Source organism: Myotis lucifugus, unplaced genomic scaffold (assembly GCF_000147115.1).
Source record: "Myotis lucifugus unplaced genomic scaffold, Myoluc2.0 scaffold_247, whole genome shotgun sequence".
In the NCBI taxonomy this organism is placed as follows: domain Eukaryota; kingdom Metazoa; phylum Chordata; class Mammalia; order Chiroptera; family Vespertilionidae; genus Myotis; species Myotis lucifugus.
In genome coordinates, this window is record NW_005871295.1 from 1,154,772 (window position 1) to 1,171,446 (window position 16,675).

General features: G+C 39.6%; 1 protein-coding gene across 11 annotated transcripts in view; it reads right to left on the reverse strand.

Annotated features, from left to right (window-relative positions):
- PTPN4 (protein tyrosine phosphatase, non-receptor type 4) overlaps window positions 1-16,675 on the reverse strand; it is a 206,652-nt gene that overhangs the window by 48,756 nt on the left and 141,221 nt on the right. For all 11 annotated transcript variants that reach the window (XM_023762515.1, XM_014464397.2, XM_014464400.2 and 8 more), the window contains one exon: window positions 3,139-3,298. In XM_023762515.1, the coding sequence (XP_023618283.1) occupies window positions 3,139-3,298 (160 nt within the window). The remainder of the gene's footprint in view (window positions 1-3,138; window positions 3,299-16,675) is intronic.

Consider the following 16,675-nt stretch of genomic DNA (forward strand, 5'->3'; position numbering starts at 1 on the left):
GCAGGTATCTGGGATTTATTTATCTTCCATAATTGAAACTTTGTAGCCTTGAGCAGAGCCCAGGGCTGGCCAGGGCAGGCGGGAAGCTTGGCTTCCTCCATCGCCGGGGGCAACCCAAGCCTCCTGCTCGCTCCAGCTCTGTGGCCACCGCCATCTTAGTTGGGTTAATTTGCATACTCGCTCCTGATTGGCTTGTGGGCGTGGCTTGAGCATAGTGGAGGGACGGTTAATTTGCATGTTTCTCTTTTATTATATAGGATGGTTATTTGTTACTGGCTTCTTTCACTTACCATGTTTTATGCCTGCTCTTTGAGGGTAAGTATCTGGCTAATTCTTACTTATCCTTCAAGTCACAGCTCAGAGATGATCACTTCTGGGAAGTCTTTCCTTAACCCCACAGCTGCATTAGTTATTTATATATACTTGTAAATTCTCTATAATCACTTCTAATTAGAGACCTTATATTGCCTTCAAATTGTCTTCCCTACTTGCTTGCTCTAGATCCCATCCTCTCTTCCATACTCAAGAATATTGCTATAGCAATTCTCTACCCTCCTGCCTTATCCATTTCCCTCATCCTCTTGGAAATACTCTTATTTCTCCCATTAAAGCAACAACAACTCCTCTTCTCTGGACTCCACTTCCCCATCTAGCTACTGCCCTTTCTTTCCTTCCTCTTACTGCTAAACTTTCGTTTTGTTGTTGTTGATTACCACCCACCCACCCTCCCCCACCTTCTCTCTGAGATTCCCCACTCTGTTCCATGTCTCTGGGTCCATTCTGTTCATCAGTTTATTTTGTTACTTAGATTCCACATCTGAGTGCGATCATGTGATACTTGTCTTTCTCTAAACTTCTTGAAAGAGTGTTCCCATTTGCTGTCCTTCTCACTCCATCCTAGAGTCTGGTTTTCACCCCTAGCACTTCACCAAAACTGTTCCCATTACGAACACCAGAGGTTTTCACACTGTTCCAGTGTTCAATTTTCAGTCCTCATCTTACTTGACTTACCAGTAGCATTTGACAAAGTTGATTATTCTCTCTGTGACTTTCTTCCCACCAGTCAGTTGACTACCTTTCTATCTGCATCTCCTCAGTTGCTGTTTTTTTTTTTTTTATCTCCCTCCTGTTTATAATTTAGAGGGCCAAAGCTCAATTTCTAGAATCTCTTATTTAGAAATCTATACACAACACACCTCCTTGGTGATTTCTTCCTACCTCATGGTTTAACATATTGTCTATATACCATCAGTTTTCAATGTCACAACTCTAGCTTGAACCTCTCCCTTCAAGTCCAGAATCCCATCTCCAAATGGATTTCTAATAGACATCTCAAACTTAGCATGTCCAAAACTGAGCTCCTGATATTCCACCCATACCTGCTCTACCTGTAGTCTTTCAGACCTTAGTAAATGGAAACTTCACCTTTCTAGTTGTTCAGGGCAAAAACCTTGCTTCTATCCTTGATCTCTCTTTCTCTAGTACACCCCATCTAATCCATCAGCATATTATGTTAGTTTTACTCTAAAAATATATCCAGAATAAAGTCATGTCTTATTCCTTCTGTGGCTACCACCCTGGTCCAAATCACCATTACTTGCTTGAAATACTTCTATATGTTATAACTATCTCTACTACCCTGCTCTCAGGCTATTTATAATAGAACAGCTAGAGTGAAACAAGTCACATTATGCTACTTCTCTCCTCAGATCTGTATGTGCATTTGCTTCCTACCTCACTCAGGGTTTAAAACAAAGTCTTTATAAGACAAGGCTTTCAGGATCTGACCCTGTCCTGTACCCATCTCCTCCTCATTTGCTGACTTTGCTCTAGCCACACTGACTTCCTTGATTGTATCAGTCATATCCCTGCCTTTGTACCTACCATTCCCTCAACTTATCTACATGGCTTATCACTAAGTTCATTCCTGGCTATATTATCTAAAATTGTAACACTCTTGAAATTCCTTAGGCCTCTGGCTTTATGTTTCTCCCTAGCATTTATACTATCTAATATGCTATAGACTTAAATTACGTGCCTTGTTTACTATTTGTCTCGCCCTTATCCCCAGAATGTAAGTTTCTTGAAGGCAAGGTGTTTTGTTTTGTTTTTAATTCCATAAAATCCTCAAACCCACAACAATGCATGGCATACAGCAGCTACTCAATAAAGAAATGAATGAAAAAACAAACTACACTGTAGATTGTTTAACAGCAGGGACCATGTCTTACTTGTCTCTGTATTCCTACTACCTACCAAAGTACCTTAGCACACAGAAAGATCTCAGTAACTATGAACCAATGAATGAATGAATGAATGATACAAAAGAATCACCACAGAGGTAACAATAAAGTTGCCATTTTTGGTAAGGATTCTTCTCTCTTTTTGATGTGTCTATGGTGGTGGGACAACAATAAGTGTGGGAGACTAGAGTGAGTGCCTCTTGCCTTTCAACTTGAGATAACGTGGGAGGGCCATAGGTGGAAAAACGAGACGGCCATGTGTGCAATGGCTACCAGAAATTTCTGGCAGTGTCAAACCTGCTGTGGACCCTTTTCTCCCTGCATCTTATTTTATTTCCTGATGTCCCTATAAAGTTTCCTGAAATATACCCATACTTTGTCTGTCCTTATCCATCTCATGAACACTGTGTATCCTTAAAATTTATTGATAATCTCACTTTTGGTTTATTTACATCTATCTACAAAAGCAATAAAAATTCGTAAATCAGGGGATTTTAACAATTTATCATTTGTTGTGGTAAAAACATGTTCTCTAAGGCAAAAGTACCAACATAATCCATAAATATAGTCAAAAGGTTGATGAAAATGATAGTCTCTGCACTCAGTGAATTATAATCAAGTTAATCATATTTAATGGACTATTAGCATTTGTTCTAGAAATGTGTTTTACAAGACTAAAATCAACATATATTTATTAAAAATTAATGTCTAGAGTAATGAGCATTTTATAAATGATGATAAAAGGAAATTCCAGTTATGTTATATCATGTCATAATTTATGAGCAAACATATGATAAAAAAGAGAAAATGCTACAAAACATGCCACTGTACAAAAATAACTTCATTTATAATTTTAAAATTTCAAAGAAAAATGAGAATATTTGAAGCTACTTACAGTAGATTTTTCAGGGGAAGATGGAACATCAAATGCCTCGTTAATATGGTTTTCCAGATCTTGTTGCGAATGTGAATAATACATTTGGTTCCAGCTGTTTTTCTTCGATTGTTTGGGCGGTAAAGCTGGAGGCTGCCCATCCCCAGGGGTCTCTTGTGATCTAGATAGGAAAAAGGAAAAGAATGAATTGTTACTAAAAGCTAGAATCAAGCAACTCAGATATTTACAATGTCTAGTCAGAGACAAGCTTTAGCCCTGACCGGTTTGGCTCAGGGGATAGAGCGTCAGCCTGCAGACTCAAAGGTCCCAGGTTTGATTCCAGTCAAGGGCATGTACTTTGATTGCGGGCACATCCCCAGTAGGGGGTGTGCAGGAGGCAGCTGATCGATGTTTCTCTCTCTCTATCCCTTTCCCTTCCTCTCTGTAAAAAATCAATAAAATATATTTTTAAAAGAAGACAAGCTTTAAATACCATATTGATTTGCAAATGCTACTGTTTAATGAAATATTTTTACGGTTGAAGTTTAAATAGCATATTTAATTTCCTACTTTATCAAATCTGTAATCAATACTACATATAATAAAAATCTATGTCAAGGGTATCCGTGTGAAGATGTTTATTAATCTACTATAACAGTGTATATACCTTTCCAAAAACCTTTTTAAAAAAGTTTTCAGTGCAGTCATACGAATAGCCAGGGAACAAGGCAGGCAAAGAGAAATAAGAACTGAGAGTTGAGCCATTCCACAGGTAAAACAACTGGTAGTCTAGAGAAGTTAAGTGGCCCAATTTATTTAAAAATAAAACACGATTAATGAGAGTAATGAACTCAATGCTGCAACCAGGATTAGAATCTGATTAAAAATGCTGAGATCACCGAAAAGACAAAACTGAATGAGACCTTGTTAGAGTATATAACTTAAGGGGAAGAAGAGGAAATCCAATTAACATTAGAGAACATAAGCCACAGTCTGTTACAGGGGGTACTGATAAAAAAAAAAAAAAAAGCTAGGTAAAATAGGGGAAGTGTCAAGGTAAAAAAATTGTAGCTTTTGAGAATAGAGAACCGATGATGGTTGCCAGAGGTGAGAGCGGCTTGGGTAGTGGGTGAAAAAGGTGAAGGGAATAAAAAGTACAAATTGGTAGTTACAAAATAGTCAAGGGGATATAAAGTACAGCAAAGGGAATATAGTCAATAATATTGTAATAACTATATATCGTGCCAGGTGGGTACTGAAAATATTGGGGGAAACACTTTGTAAAATATGTGATTTGTCTAACTACAATGCTGTATACCTGAAACTAATTCAAATAATATTGAATGTAAACTGTAATTGAGACACAAAATAATAAAAGTACAAGTACAGCGTATGTTAACGTTACTTGTGAATTTCTCACAAAGACCAGAAGGTGGAGCCAGTGGTTCAACTTGTATGCTAGAAGGCATGCATCCAGGAAGCTGTGGAGTTGAGACCAGGCAAGGGAAAAATGGTCCTTGATAAGAGCACTGACCATCGCTGGGCTTATTACTTATCTCTGAGATGGCAGGAGGTCCTTTGGGGAAAATAAAATAATTACCGTCCATTGCTTAAGGACAGATAAGAAGTTAATAGCTGCTGTGATACTCAGGCACGTATTTTACTCAGTTTCTGTTTATTTTTGTTGACTAACAATATATGCCAAAGATACAAGCTATAAGGCCTTGAGGAAGTAGAACTGTATTCGATTATATTGCTGTTCAAAAATCATTCTTCACCCTTCCCATTTGACATTAAGCTTGGCTGTATGACTTGCTCTGGCCAATAAAATATGAATAGAAGTGGTATGCTTCTCCTTTTGAAAGGGAGCTTTAAGGAACGGTTCTGGACTCATTATGCTTCTCTTTTTCCTCAGCCATGATCAGCCACGTCCCAAACAGGGGCTGGTGTCAGTCTGGGTCCTGGAATAAAAAAGACATGGGTCGAGGCATAGTCGATCCATGATGTACATATGTTATAAGAAAAAAATAATCTGTGTTGCAAGTCACTGTAAGTGGGGTAATTTGCTATAGCATGGCATACTTTAGCTCAATAACTAATACACAGATTACTGCCACAGTGGCCCTTAGATGCTCTCCCTTGGTAGAGAAGCTGTGAACTTAGAGGCTCCCTGCTAAGTACCTGGTGACTATTGGTAGGGAACTAAAAATCTGATTAGTGCCAAGGAAGTCAGAGGGATTAATAATGAATGGTGTAACTTTATGTCCTCCAGGGAGGGTTCCCTAATGAGAATTATAGTCCTTCTGAAATTGAATAAGCCACTATAAAATATAATAATTAAGTAGGTAAACAAGAATGCCCACTCAGTCTAACTTTCTACATAGAAGTCTGCAGAGCATAAAATGCTCTCAATTCTGATAAACCTATAAACTGCATCAGAGAATATACCTCTCCTTTTTAGCAAAAGCTTCTTTGAGGTATATCTTGATGGCCAGGGATTCCAGGTACTAAACATACTAGTTTTTATTCTATTAGTTTCAACTGCTAAGAAACCATGCCTCTAAGATTCAATACAATCTAATGCTGTGGGTCCAAAAAAAATGTTCCCACAGATTAGAATACAGACATGAATGCCGTGCTACAAGGGATTAAGAAAGATGAAGGTGGACATCTCTTGGAAGAGCCTCACAGATGAGACATTTCTAAAAAGCAGTTGATTAAAAGCCTCCAATACTTAAAACAAAACAAAACCAGAAGTTCCTGGATTCCACGTATTTCGATCAGTAGGTCTCATTATTCCTTACTTATGCAAGGTGAAGAGAAACGTTTCCTAATTTTGTATTCAGCTGTCATACTCAAGAAACATTTAGCTTCAAACTAAAAGTCTGTAGGGAAGAGTGTAAGGGCCGAGATCAGATAGGAATGGAGTCAGAGCGACTTTCTTTATCCTTGGTCCACTAATAGTCTAAATATAGTGCCAAAATATGCTACAAACTGATGCCCGATCTGTAGTGTAACCGCTCAGTGAGCCAAACCTGGTGTGTCTGGGCATAACAATGGTGATGTTCAGTTACAAGAGAGGGACAGCACTGGCATTACAGGACATTTTGCTAAAACCACTGAATCTGCATTTCTGGAGTAAGATAAGGCAAATATGGCAAAAAAAGCTTGAGAAGTGATTTTTATTATGTACTTCTGAATAGAAATCACTGTCTTAGGATAGTGGCCGCAAATTTGCAGATTGTGAAACAATTTTGGCCAACATACATTTGGCTCATTAATTGCTTTTGTAAAATGTGAGTTAATTGACATTAAAAATTACATGCAAATATGGATTTCCAGAATGAAAAGTTTGGACGTTCTTGGAAGAATGGACCTAAATTATAGGTTATCAACCACTGGACAAAGCCAAGGGGTAGGTGCTGCCTTTAAATGGGTCATGGGTATTCAAGACCACATAAATCTCACCCTGTGTTACTTGCTAGACTCCAGTGGGTATTTGAGTATAACTCTCCTTTAAACATTCCTAGCTGCAGGAAGGCAACAATAGGAAGAGAACACAAGCATACAGGTTTGGGTTGGCATTTAAGCCAAATTCTGAAGAAAAGGTTAAGAGAATGGAGTGTAGACAGAGCATCAGCCAAGATGTAACAGAGGAAAGAACATAATTTTGGGTTTCAGAACATGGGCTATCTACCTTCCTTTATCGTTTTGTGTAACTTTCTTGTTAAAATAACTTCTCAGAGGATGGTAGACAGGTTCTTGACATGAATGGTTGCTATTAGGGCTAGGAAGCTTGGGGAAGCTTCTACAAACTATTTGCTCTCCCAGTAACTGCTTTCCCTTTCTACGTTTCCACTTCAATAACCAAACCATCTCTCTACCTACATACCTGTTTACCTACCTATCTACCTATTTACCTACCTACCTAAAATACAGTCTCTAAAAGTAATTAAGGATGCCAACATAGACTACTGAAATTCGTATTTTGGACAAAGGTTATCAATTACATTTTAAAGACATACTCCAAAAGTATTAACTCAATTTATGATAAGTTCCTTCTACATATCTAATGTACAGCTGTCATATACTCACTCAATTATATAGAAAAATGACTTTCATAGGTAAACCATGCATTATAAATATAAATTATAATATGTTTAAATACTGTCATGAAACAGGCCAGTTCTAAAAAAATATATACCATTTCTAGGCCAAAAGAATCCACACCCCCAAATCAAAAGCAAAACCAAACAAAAAACCCTGCTAAGTATAACAGAACAAACAGACATCATATACACAGTAAAAACAGCCAAGCAGCATAGTGAAAGATATACCCACTAGAAATAACAGCTGGCACCCTAAAAGAAGGGACCTATAACTTAACAAGAAGGCCAGCATTCACTATCAAGTTTTAAACCCAGTCCTTGGCCAGGACTAGGGAAATAGAAACCAAAGAGAAAGGTTGGGATCAGAGGTGTGGCTGGAGTCTTACAAGTAGAGATAATTATTTGACTTTAAAGTGAGAGTTGGAAAAGATCTAATAGGAAGAATATAGAAAAAAAATGATACTTATAGAAAGAAAAATGACAAGATAAACACTAAAAATTGTGAATTAAAAATATGCTCAAGGTTTAACTGTACATACATACCTTTCATAGAAGCATAAAGTTTATTCTAATTTAAGATTAGAAAACAAACAAAAACCAGGAATAACGGCTCCCTTTAAAACTCTTATTTTCTAGGGTACATACCAGGAGGTCATATCCTATTCAACTATAATCACCAGTGTCACCCCAGTCTTCACTGGGCCTTTAACCCTACTATAAATAAAATACAGATAAAATTCTGGTTCAAAATTCAGACTTTCTCAATACTGGCTAATTTATAGTGACATTCAGAGTATTTCAGAGTAAACACCATTTCAGACTGATTGCTAATGAGGTCCCAGAACTGAGATTCAGGGGTTCAACCAAATTCCAAGTCCCTGACCTTAGCTGCCAAATGCAAGTAGTGGAGACTTGCCAGAGATGGAGGGCAGGTAAGTATACTGAGATCTGCAATTAGTCTTGTCATAAGTACAACATCTAAGATAGTGCATCCTCTAAGTCCCTAGGGCTTGATACTTCCTTCCATCCACACCTTTTTTGGTTCTTTTATTTCCTTACCCTAGAGCAGCCTAGTATTAGCAGATCCATAGTATACTGCTAGATGTAATCAAGATTGGCACGGGAATTGGGCTAAGCTGAGTCTGGAGATGAAGTTATCTGTGCTAACAGCTCAGAGGAGCAGAGGGAAGGCAAATCTTTGAAGACTAAGCAGAAGAACTGAAGAGGTACAAACAAAGCTGTGGTGACTCATTAGATAAAACTAGAATGGGACAGGCCAGAAAAAAATGGCTCAGGGAAATGGATTTAATACTTGAAGATTATGAAGTCTGCATAGAATTTCTCATGATTAGGGACCTAAGGACAAAGTTGAGAATTTAGGGGATTCATCATTGTGCTCAATCAGACATCCATACTTCAAACATGCCAACAGATGAATGGTTGACAAATACTTAAAGCTACCAGTATAAATCCCCCAAAATATTAACTGAAAAAGTTATATAATTATTATAGTTAATATCTACCAAGCATTTTTTTTCTCTGAACTATGCATCTCATTAAATATTTATAGCAATTCTATGAGGTAGTTATTATCATCCTGTTTTTATAGGTGTGGAGATTGAGGCTTACAGAGATAAAATAATTATCCTAAGGTCACATAATTAGAAGTGGTAGAACCAAGTTTTAAACCCAGTCTGAATTCAAACCCTGTGCTCTTTTTCTTAAATATTATTTTTTAATTGATTTTTTTTTTTAGAGAGAGGAAGGTAGAGAGAGAGATAGATTTGTTATTCTACTTATTTATGTATTCCTGATTGATCCTTGTATGTGCCCTGACCAGGGATAGAACCCACAATCTTATTATATATTGCAGTGGTTCTCAACCTTCTGGCCCTTTAAATACAGTTGTGACCCAACCATAAAATTATTTTCGTTGCTACTTCATAATTGCAATGTTGCTACTGTTATGAATCATAATGTAAATATCTGATATGCAGGATGGTCTTAGGCGACCCCTGTGAAAGGGTCGTTCGACCGCCAAAGGGGTCGCGACCACAGGTTGAGAACCGCAGTTATATTGGGATGACACTCTAACCAACTGAGCTACCCAGCCAGTGCCATAGTGCTTTTTACACTGTTATATTGTACTTCAAAGAAAACAACTGCAAAAAGCAGGAGCAAAGTTGTTTTATTTTATTTTTATTATTTATTTTTTAAATTAAATTAAATTTATTAGGATTACATTGGTTAACAAGATCCTATAGGTTTGAGAGAACATTTCTACGATACATGATCTGTGTGCCCACCACCTACAGTCAAACTGTTTTCCGTCATCATACATTTGGCCCCCTTTTCCTTTTACTACCCCCCTCCCCCTTCCCTTTGGTAACCACCATACCGCTGTCTGTGTCTATGAGTTTCAGTTTTATAAGCAAAGTTATTTTAAATCAGGGGTTTCCAAATATTTTGTAGCAGTGAACTCTTTAATTCAAATAAAGTGTTTCAAATGAAAAGCCAACTTAAACAACAGCAAAAGCTAAGCAATCCTCTTACAGTATCTGAGGCCTCAACAGACCTATATTTTTTTCATTCCATTTTGGTTATAAGTGGTAATACTGTTATATTTAAATTCTAATACAAACTATTTATATTTAAATGAACGAATTGCAAGATCAGTAGAGACCAGGAAAGCATCCTTATTTATTTTAATTAATAATATATTTCTAACTCAATGATTTTAATATATTCAAACTGATAATTTGCCTAAAATAATCCAAAGATGGGGTGGAAACCAGGGTTCAAAACATACACTGTTCAAAATTTACACACATAAAAAATTTTGTGGATAAATTACTACCTCTGTTAACTTTTGGATGCTTAGAAAAAAGAAAGGGGAAGATGGAAATCTACAGCTGACCCTTAAACAATATGGGGGGTTGGGCACTGACTCCTGCAGAGTGGAAAATCCATGTATAACTTTTGACTTCCCCAAAACTTCAGCTATCCCTTGGTATCCACAGGGGATTGGTCCTAGGACCCCCGCAGATACCAAAATCCACAGATGTTCAGTCCCTTATATAAAACTAGAGGCCCGGTGTATGAAATTCGTGCATGGGGGGTGGGGGGGGGATGTCCCCTCAGCCCAGCATGCACCCTCTCCAATATGGGACATCCCTCTCACAATCCTGGACTGCTGGCTCCTAATCGCTCACCTGCCTACCTGCCTGGTCACCCCTAACTGCCCCCCGCTGCTGGCCAGGTCGCCCTGAACTGCCCGCTTCCTGCCAGCCTGGTCGCTCCTAAGTGGCCCCCTCTGCTGGCCGGGTCACCCCTCACTGCACCCCTCCCCCCCGCCAGCCTAGTCACCCCTCACTGACCCCCTGCCAGCCTAATTGATCCCAACTGCCCCCCCGCCGCCGGCCTGGTCACCCCATGCAGCCTGCTGTTCAGTAGTTTGGGCGTCCCTCACTAACCCCCCTGCCGGCCTGGTTGCCCCACGCAGCCTGCTGTTCAGTTGTTTGGTCATCCCTCACTAACCCCCTGCCAGCCTGGTCGTAGGCAGCCATCTTGTGAGGGCATGAGTGTTAATTTGCATATTACCACTTTATTATATAGGACTAGAGGCCTGGTGCACAAAATTCGTGCACAGGGTGGTGGTGGGAGTCCCTCAGCCCGGCCTGCACCCTTTTGCAATCAGGGACCACTCAGGGGATGTCCGACTGCCAGTTTAGGCCTGATCCCTAGATCTGCAGGAATCGGGCCTAAACCGGCAGTTGGACATCCCTCTTGCAATTTGGGACCGCTGGCTCCTAACCGCTTGCTTGCCTGCCTGATTGTCCCTAACCGCCTCTGCCTGCATGACTGATCACCCCTAACCACTCGTCTGTCTGCTTAATCGCCCCTAACCACTCACCTGCCTGCCTGACTGCCCCAACCCCTCTGCCTGCCTGATAGTCCCTAACCACTCACCTGCCTGCCTGATTACCCCTAACTGCTCGCCTGCCTGGCTGATTGTCCCTATCTGCCTCGGCCACTGCTGCCGTGGCTTTGTCCGGAAAGACGTCCAGAAGGTCGTTGGGCTGTCCAGTCTAATTAGCATATTAAGCTTTTATTATTATAGATGGTCTAAGGGCAATGTATACAGCCAGCCCTTCACATCTGTAGACTTCCAACTGTGGACAGAAAATACTGTTTTCAGTATGGGTCTTACAGATTTAGTGACATTTTCCTAGAGCACCTATAATAACTGCTTTGCTGATCATTCTATCTACCCTTCCATCTTTTCTTTAATCCTGATCACATTCACTGTATCTTATATCCCTTTCTCTTTCTCAAAAAGTAATGAATCTTCTTACCTATCTATGTATCTTATAAAGTATTTTACTTTTATCCTAATTCTCACACTGTATTTTTATTTGCATATGAACTGCATTATATAAACCAGTAAATCAAGATGTTGCATATTATTACCAAGGGAGAGATCGACAACAATACAATCATAGTAGGGGACTTTAATACACCAATGACATCACTGGATAAATCCTCCAGACAAAAAATCAGCAAAGAAACAGCAATCCTAAATGACTCACTAGATCAGATGTACTTAATTGACATCTTCAGAACATTTCACCCCAAAGCCGCAGAATATACATTCTTCTCAAGTGCACATGGGACATTTTCAAAAATAGACCACATATTGGGTCACAAGCAAAGTCTCCCCAAATTCAAGAAGACTGAAATCATACCAAGCATCTTCTCAGACCACAATGGCATAATATTAGAAATAAACTACAATAAAAACAATCCAAAACACTCAAACACTTGGAAGCTGAATAGCATGTTATTAAATATTGATTGGGTTACCAATGAGATCAAAGAAGAAATTAAAAACATCCTGGAAACTAATGACAATGAAAACACAACAATCCAAAACCTATGGGACACAATGAAAGCAGTCCTGAGAGGAAAGTTTATAGCTCTACAGGCATACCTCAAAAAAAAAGAAAAAGAAAAAAGAAAAAATGGTAGTAAATCATCTAACTCTACAACTCAAGAATTAGGAGGAGAGCAACAAGAAAAGCCCAGAGTGAGCAGAAGGAAGGAGATAATAAAGATTAGAGCAGAAATAAATGACATAGAGACCAAAAAAACAATACATAAGATCAATGAAACCAAGAGCTGGTTCTCTGAAAGGATAAACAAGATTGATGAACTTCTAGCCAGGCTCACCAAGAAGCAAAGAGAGAGGACCCAAATAAACAAAATCAGAAATGATAGAGGCGAAATAACAACAGACTCCACAGAAATACAAATGACTGTTAAAAAATACTACGAACAACTCTACTCCAACATGTTAAAAAATACTATGAACAACTCTACTCCAACAAACTAGACAACCTGGAGGAAATGGACAAATTCCTAGAAAAACACAACCTTCCAAAACTCAATCAGGAAGAATCTAAAAATCTCAATAGGCCAATAATTATGGAAGAAATTGAAGCAGTCATCAAAAAGCTTCCAGCAAACAAAAGCCCAGGGCCAGACGGCTTGACAGGGGAGTTTTACCAAACATTCAAGGAAGAAATAAAACCTATCCTCCTCAGACTATTCAAAAAAATTCAAGAGGAAGGAACACTTCCAAGCTCATTCTATGAAGCCAGCATCACCCTCATACCAAAACCAGATAAAGACAACACAATGAAAGAGAATTACAGGCCAATATCCCTCATGAACATAGATGTCAAAATCCTCAACAAAATCTTAGCAAATTGGATCCAGCAGTACATCAGAAAGATCATACACCATGACCAAGTAGGATTTATCCCAGGGATGCAAGGATGGTACAATATCCGCAAATCAATAAACGTGATACATCACATAAACAAATTGAAAGAAAAAAACCCACATGGTCATATGAATTGATGCAGAAAAAGCATTTGACAAAATCCAACACCCATTTCTGATAAAAACTCAGCAAGGTGGGAATAGAAGGATCATACCTCAACATAATAAAAGTCACATATGACAAACCCACAGCCAACATCATACTCAATGGGCAAAAACTAACACCATTTCCCTTAAGAACAGGAACAAGACAGGGAGGCCCACTCTCACCACTCCTGTTCGACATAGTACTGGAAGTACTAGCCATTGCAATTAGACAACAAGAAGAAATAAAAGGCATCCAAATTGGAAAAGAGGAAGTAAAACTGTCCTTATTCGCAGATGACATGATATTGTACATAAAAAACCATAAAGACTCCATCAAAAAACTATTAGACTTAATAAATGAATTCGGCAATGTAGCAGGATACAAAATTAACGCCAAGAAATCTATGGCATTTCTATACAGCAATAGTGAATTTACAGAAAGAGAGACTGAAAAAAGCAATCCCATTTACCATCGCACCAAAAAAATTAAGCTACCTAGGAATAAACTTAACTAAAGAGGTAAAAGACCTCTACTCAGAAAACTACAGGACGTTGAAAAAAGAGATAGAGGAAGACATAAACAGATGGAAGAACATACCATGTTCATGGACTGGTAGAATCAACATCATTAAAACGTCCATACTACTCAAAGCAATCTATAAATTCAACGCACTTCCCATTAAAATACCAACGGCATATTTCACAGACCTAGAACGAACTCTCCAGAAATTCATCTGGAATAAAAAAAGACCCTGAATAGCTGCAGCGATCCTGAGAAAGAAGAACAAAGTAGGTGGGATCTCAATACCTGATATCAAGCTGTATTACAAAGTCACTGTTCTCAAAACTGCCTGGTACTGGCACAAGAACAGACATATAGATCAATGGAATAGAATAGAGAGCCCAGAAATCGACCCGAACCAATATGCTCAATTAATATTTGACAAAGGAGGCAAGAACATACAATGGAGTCAAGACAGTCTCTTCAATAAATGGGGTTGGGAAAATTGGACAGATACATGCAAAAAAATGAAACTAGACCTCTAACTTACACCACGCACAAAAATAAACTCAAAATGGGTAAAGGACTTAAATGTAAGACGGGAAACCATAAAAATCCTACAAGACTCCATAGGCAACAAAATCTCAGACATATGCCAAAGCAATTTCTTCACTGATACTGCTCCTAGGGCATTGGAAACTAAAGAGAAAATAAACAAATGGGACTACATCAAAATAAAAAGCTTCTGCACAGCAAAAGAAACCATCAACAAAACAACAAGAAAGCCCACTGTATGGGAGGACATATTTGCCAAAGTTATGACCGATAAGGGTTTAATCTCCAACATTTATAGGGAACTCATACAACTTAACAAAAGGAAGATAAACAATCCAACAAAAAAATGGGCAAAGGACCTAAATAGACACTTTTCAAAAGAGGACATACAGAAAGTCAAGAGACATATGAAAACACACTCAAAGTCACTAATCATCTGAGAGATGCAAATCAAAACAACAATGAGGTACCATCTCACACCTGTCAGAATGGCTATCATCAACAAATCAACAAACGACAAGTGCTGGAAAGTTTGTGGAGAAAAGGGAACCCTCGTGCACTGCTGGTGGGAATGCAGACTGGTGCAGCCACTATGGAAGACAGTATGGAGTTTCCTCAAAAAGTTAAAAATGGAACTCCCATTTGACCCAGTGATCCCACTTCTAGGAATATATCCCAAGAAACCAGAAACACCAATCAGAAAGGATATATGCATCCCTATGTTCATAGCAGCACAATTTACCATAGCGAAGATGTGGAAACAGCCTAAGTGCCCATCAGCAGATGAGTGGATTAGAAAACTGGTACATCTACACAATGGAATACTATGCTGCTGTAAAAAAAGAAGGAATTCTTACCATTTGTAACAGCATGGATGGAACTGGAGAGCATTATGCTAAGTGAAATAAGCCAGTCAATGAAAGAAAAATACCACATGATCTCACTCATTTATGGATAATAAAGACCATTATAAACTGATGAACAAAAATAGATACAGAGGCAGAGCAGCATCGAACAGACTGTCAAACTACAGCGGGAAGGCCGGGGAGGGTTGGGGGGTGGAAGGGGGAGGATAAGAGATCAACCAAAGGACTTGTATGCATGCATATAAGCATAACTAATGAACACAGGACACTGGGGGGTAGGGGAGGCTGTGGGAATGTCAAGGGGGGGGGGGGGAAGAAACATATGTAATACTCTTTGTAATATTTTAAGCAATAAAAAAATAAAAAAAAGACAGTTCAGGAAAAAAAAAGATGTTGCATATTAATATGAGGGGAAAGCATTTTGAATATTAAACTGATGACATATAAATACTGACTTATGGAAAAAGACACAACCCAGGAGAAACCAAGATGGTGGTATAGGTAAACACCGGAGATTGCTGCCTTGCAGAACCACCTCAAAAATACAACTAAAAGACGGAACGCACATCATCCAGAACCACAGGAAGGCTGGCTGAGTGGAAATTCTACAACTAGAAGGAAAGAAAAAAGCATACCGAGACTCAGAGGAGGTGCGGTGCGGAAGTAAAATACAGAGGTACAGAGGCGCATGCGGAGAGGGTTGGCGGCTGAGAACACGTTTGTCTTTTTCCATCGGGAGGGAGTCTCAAGCTCTGAGCTCCAGTTCCGGGCGAGTCTCTGGGGACCCAGACTCATACGGGAGAAACTGGGCTGCCTGGCATCGGTCGGAACTCGAGGGCAGCTTTCTCTCGGGGGTGCTTGCAGCGATTGACAGGACACTGAGAAGCAGGGCCTCTGAGGGCAGGACTGAAAGCAGCCATAACTGCTCGCTCCGCCCTGTTGATCCCCTGGGACCCCGCCCCGCCCAAGCCACGAGGCTTTTGCATATGAAAGGCCTGGCCCTTTGCAATCTGATAATTACCTAACAAACTGCAGCTGGCCCAAGGCCCCAGGGCAAGTCACAGCTGGTTCCTGCTGGATAGCCTCAGGCAGAGGCTAGATTAGCACCTCCTTAGAGATCCAGGAGCCAGTATCCCCGGTGGTCGGAGTGGAATCATCCAGATTGCAGCTCCTCGGATTCATAAAGGACACACTCAGGGGGCAGACTCAGTGAGCACCAAAGCCCATTGAAGCAAATCTTGCCCCGGAGGGGTGTCTCCATCACAGAATTCTCCCACTGCAGACACAGCTGATTCTCACAGCCAAATGGCCTGGAGGTCAATCCCTCCCAGAGTTACCTACAACAATCAAGGCTTAACTACAACAAGACTGTGCACAAAGTCCACAAGGGGGTGCACCAAGAGTGTCCACCTCAGGTAATTGGGGAGGCTGAGCCACTGGGCCCTATAGGACACCTAGCACAGAAAGCCACTCTATCGATACAGGGAAGCATAAAAAATGCGGAGACAAAGAAACAGGACACAAATGACAGAAATGGAGGAAAGCAAACTTCACGGATATAGAGTTCAAAACCACACTTTTAAGTTTTCAAGAAT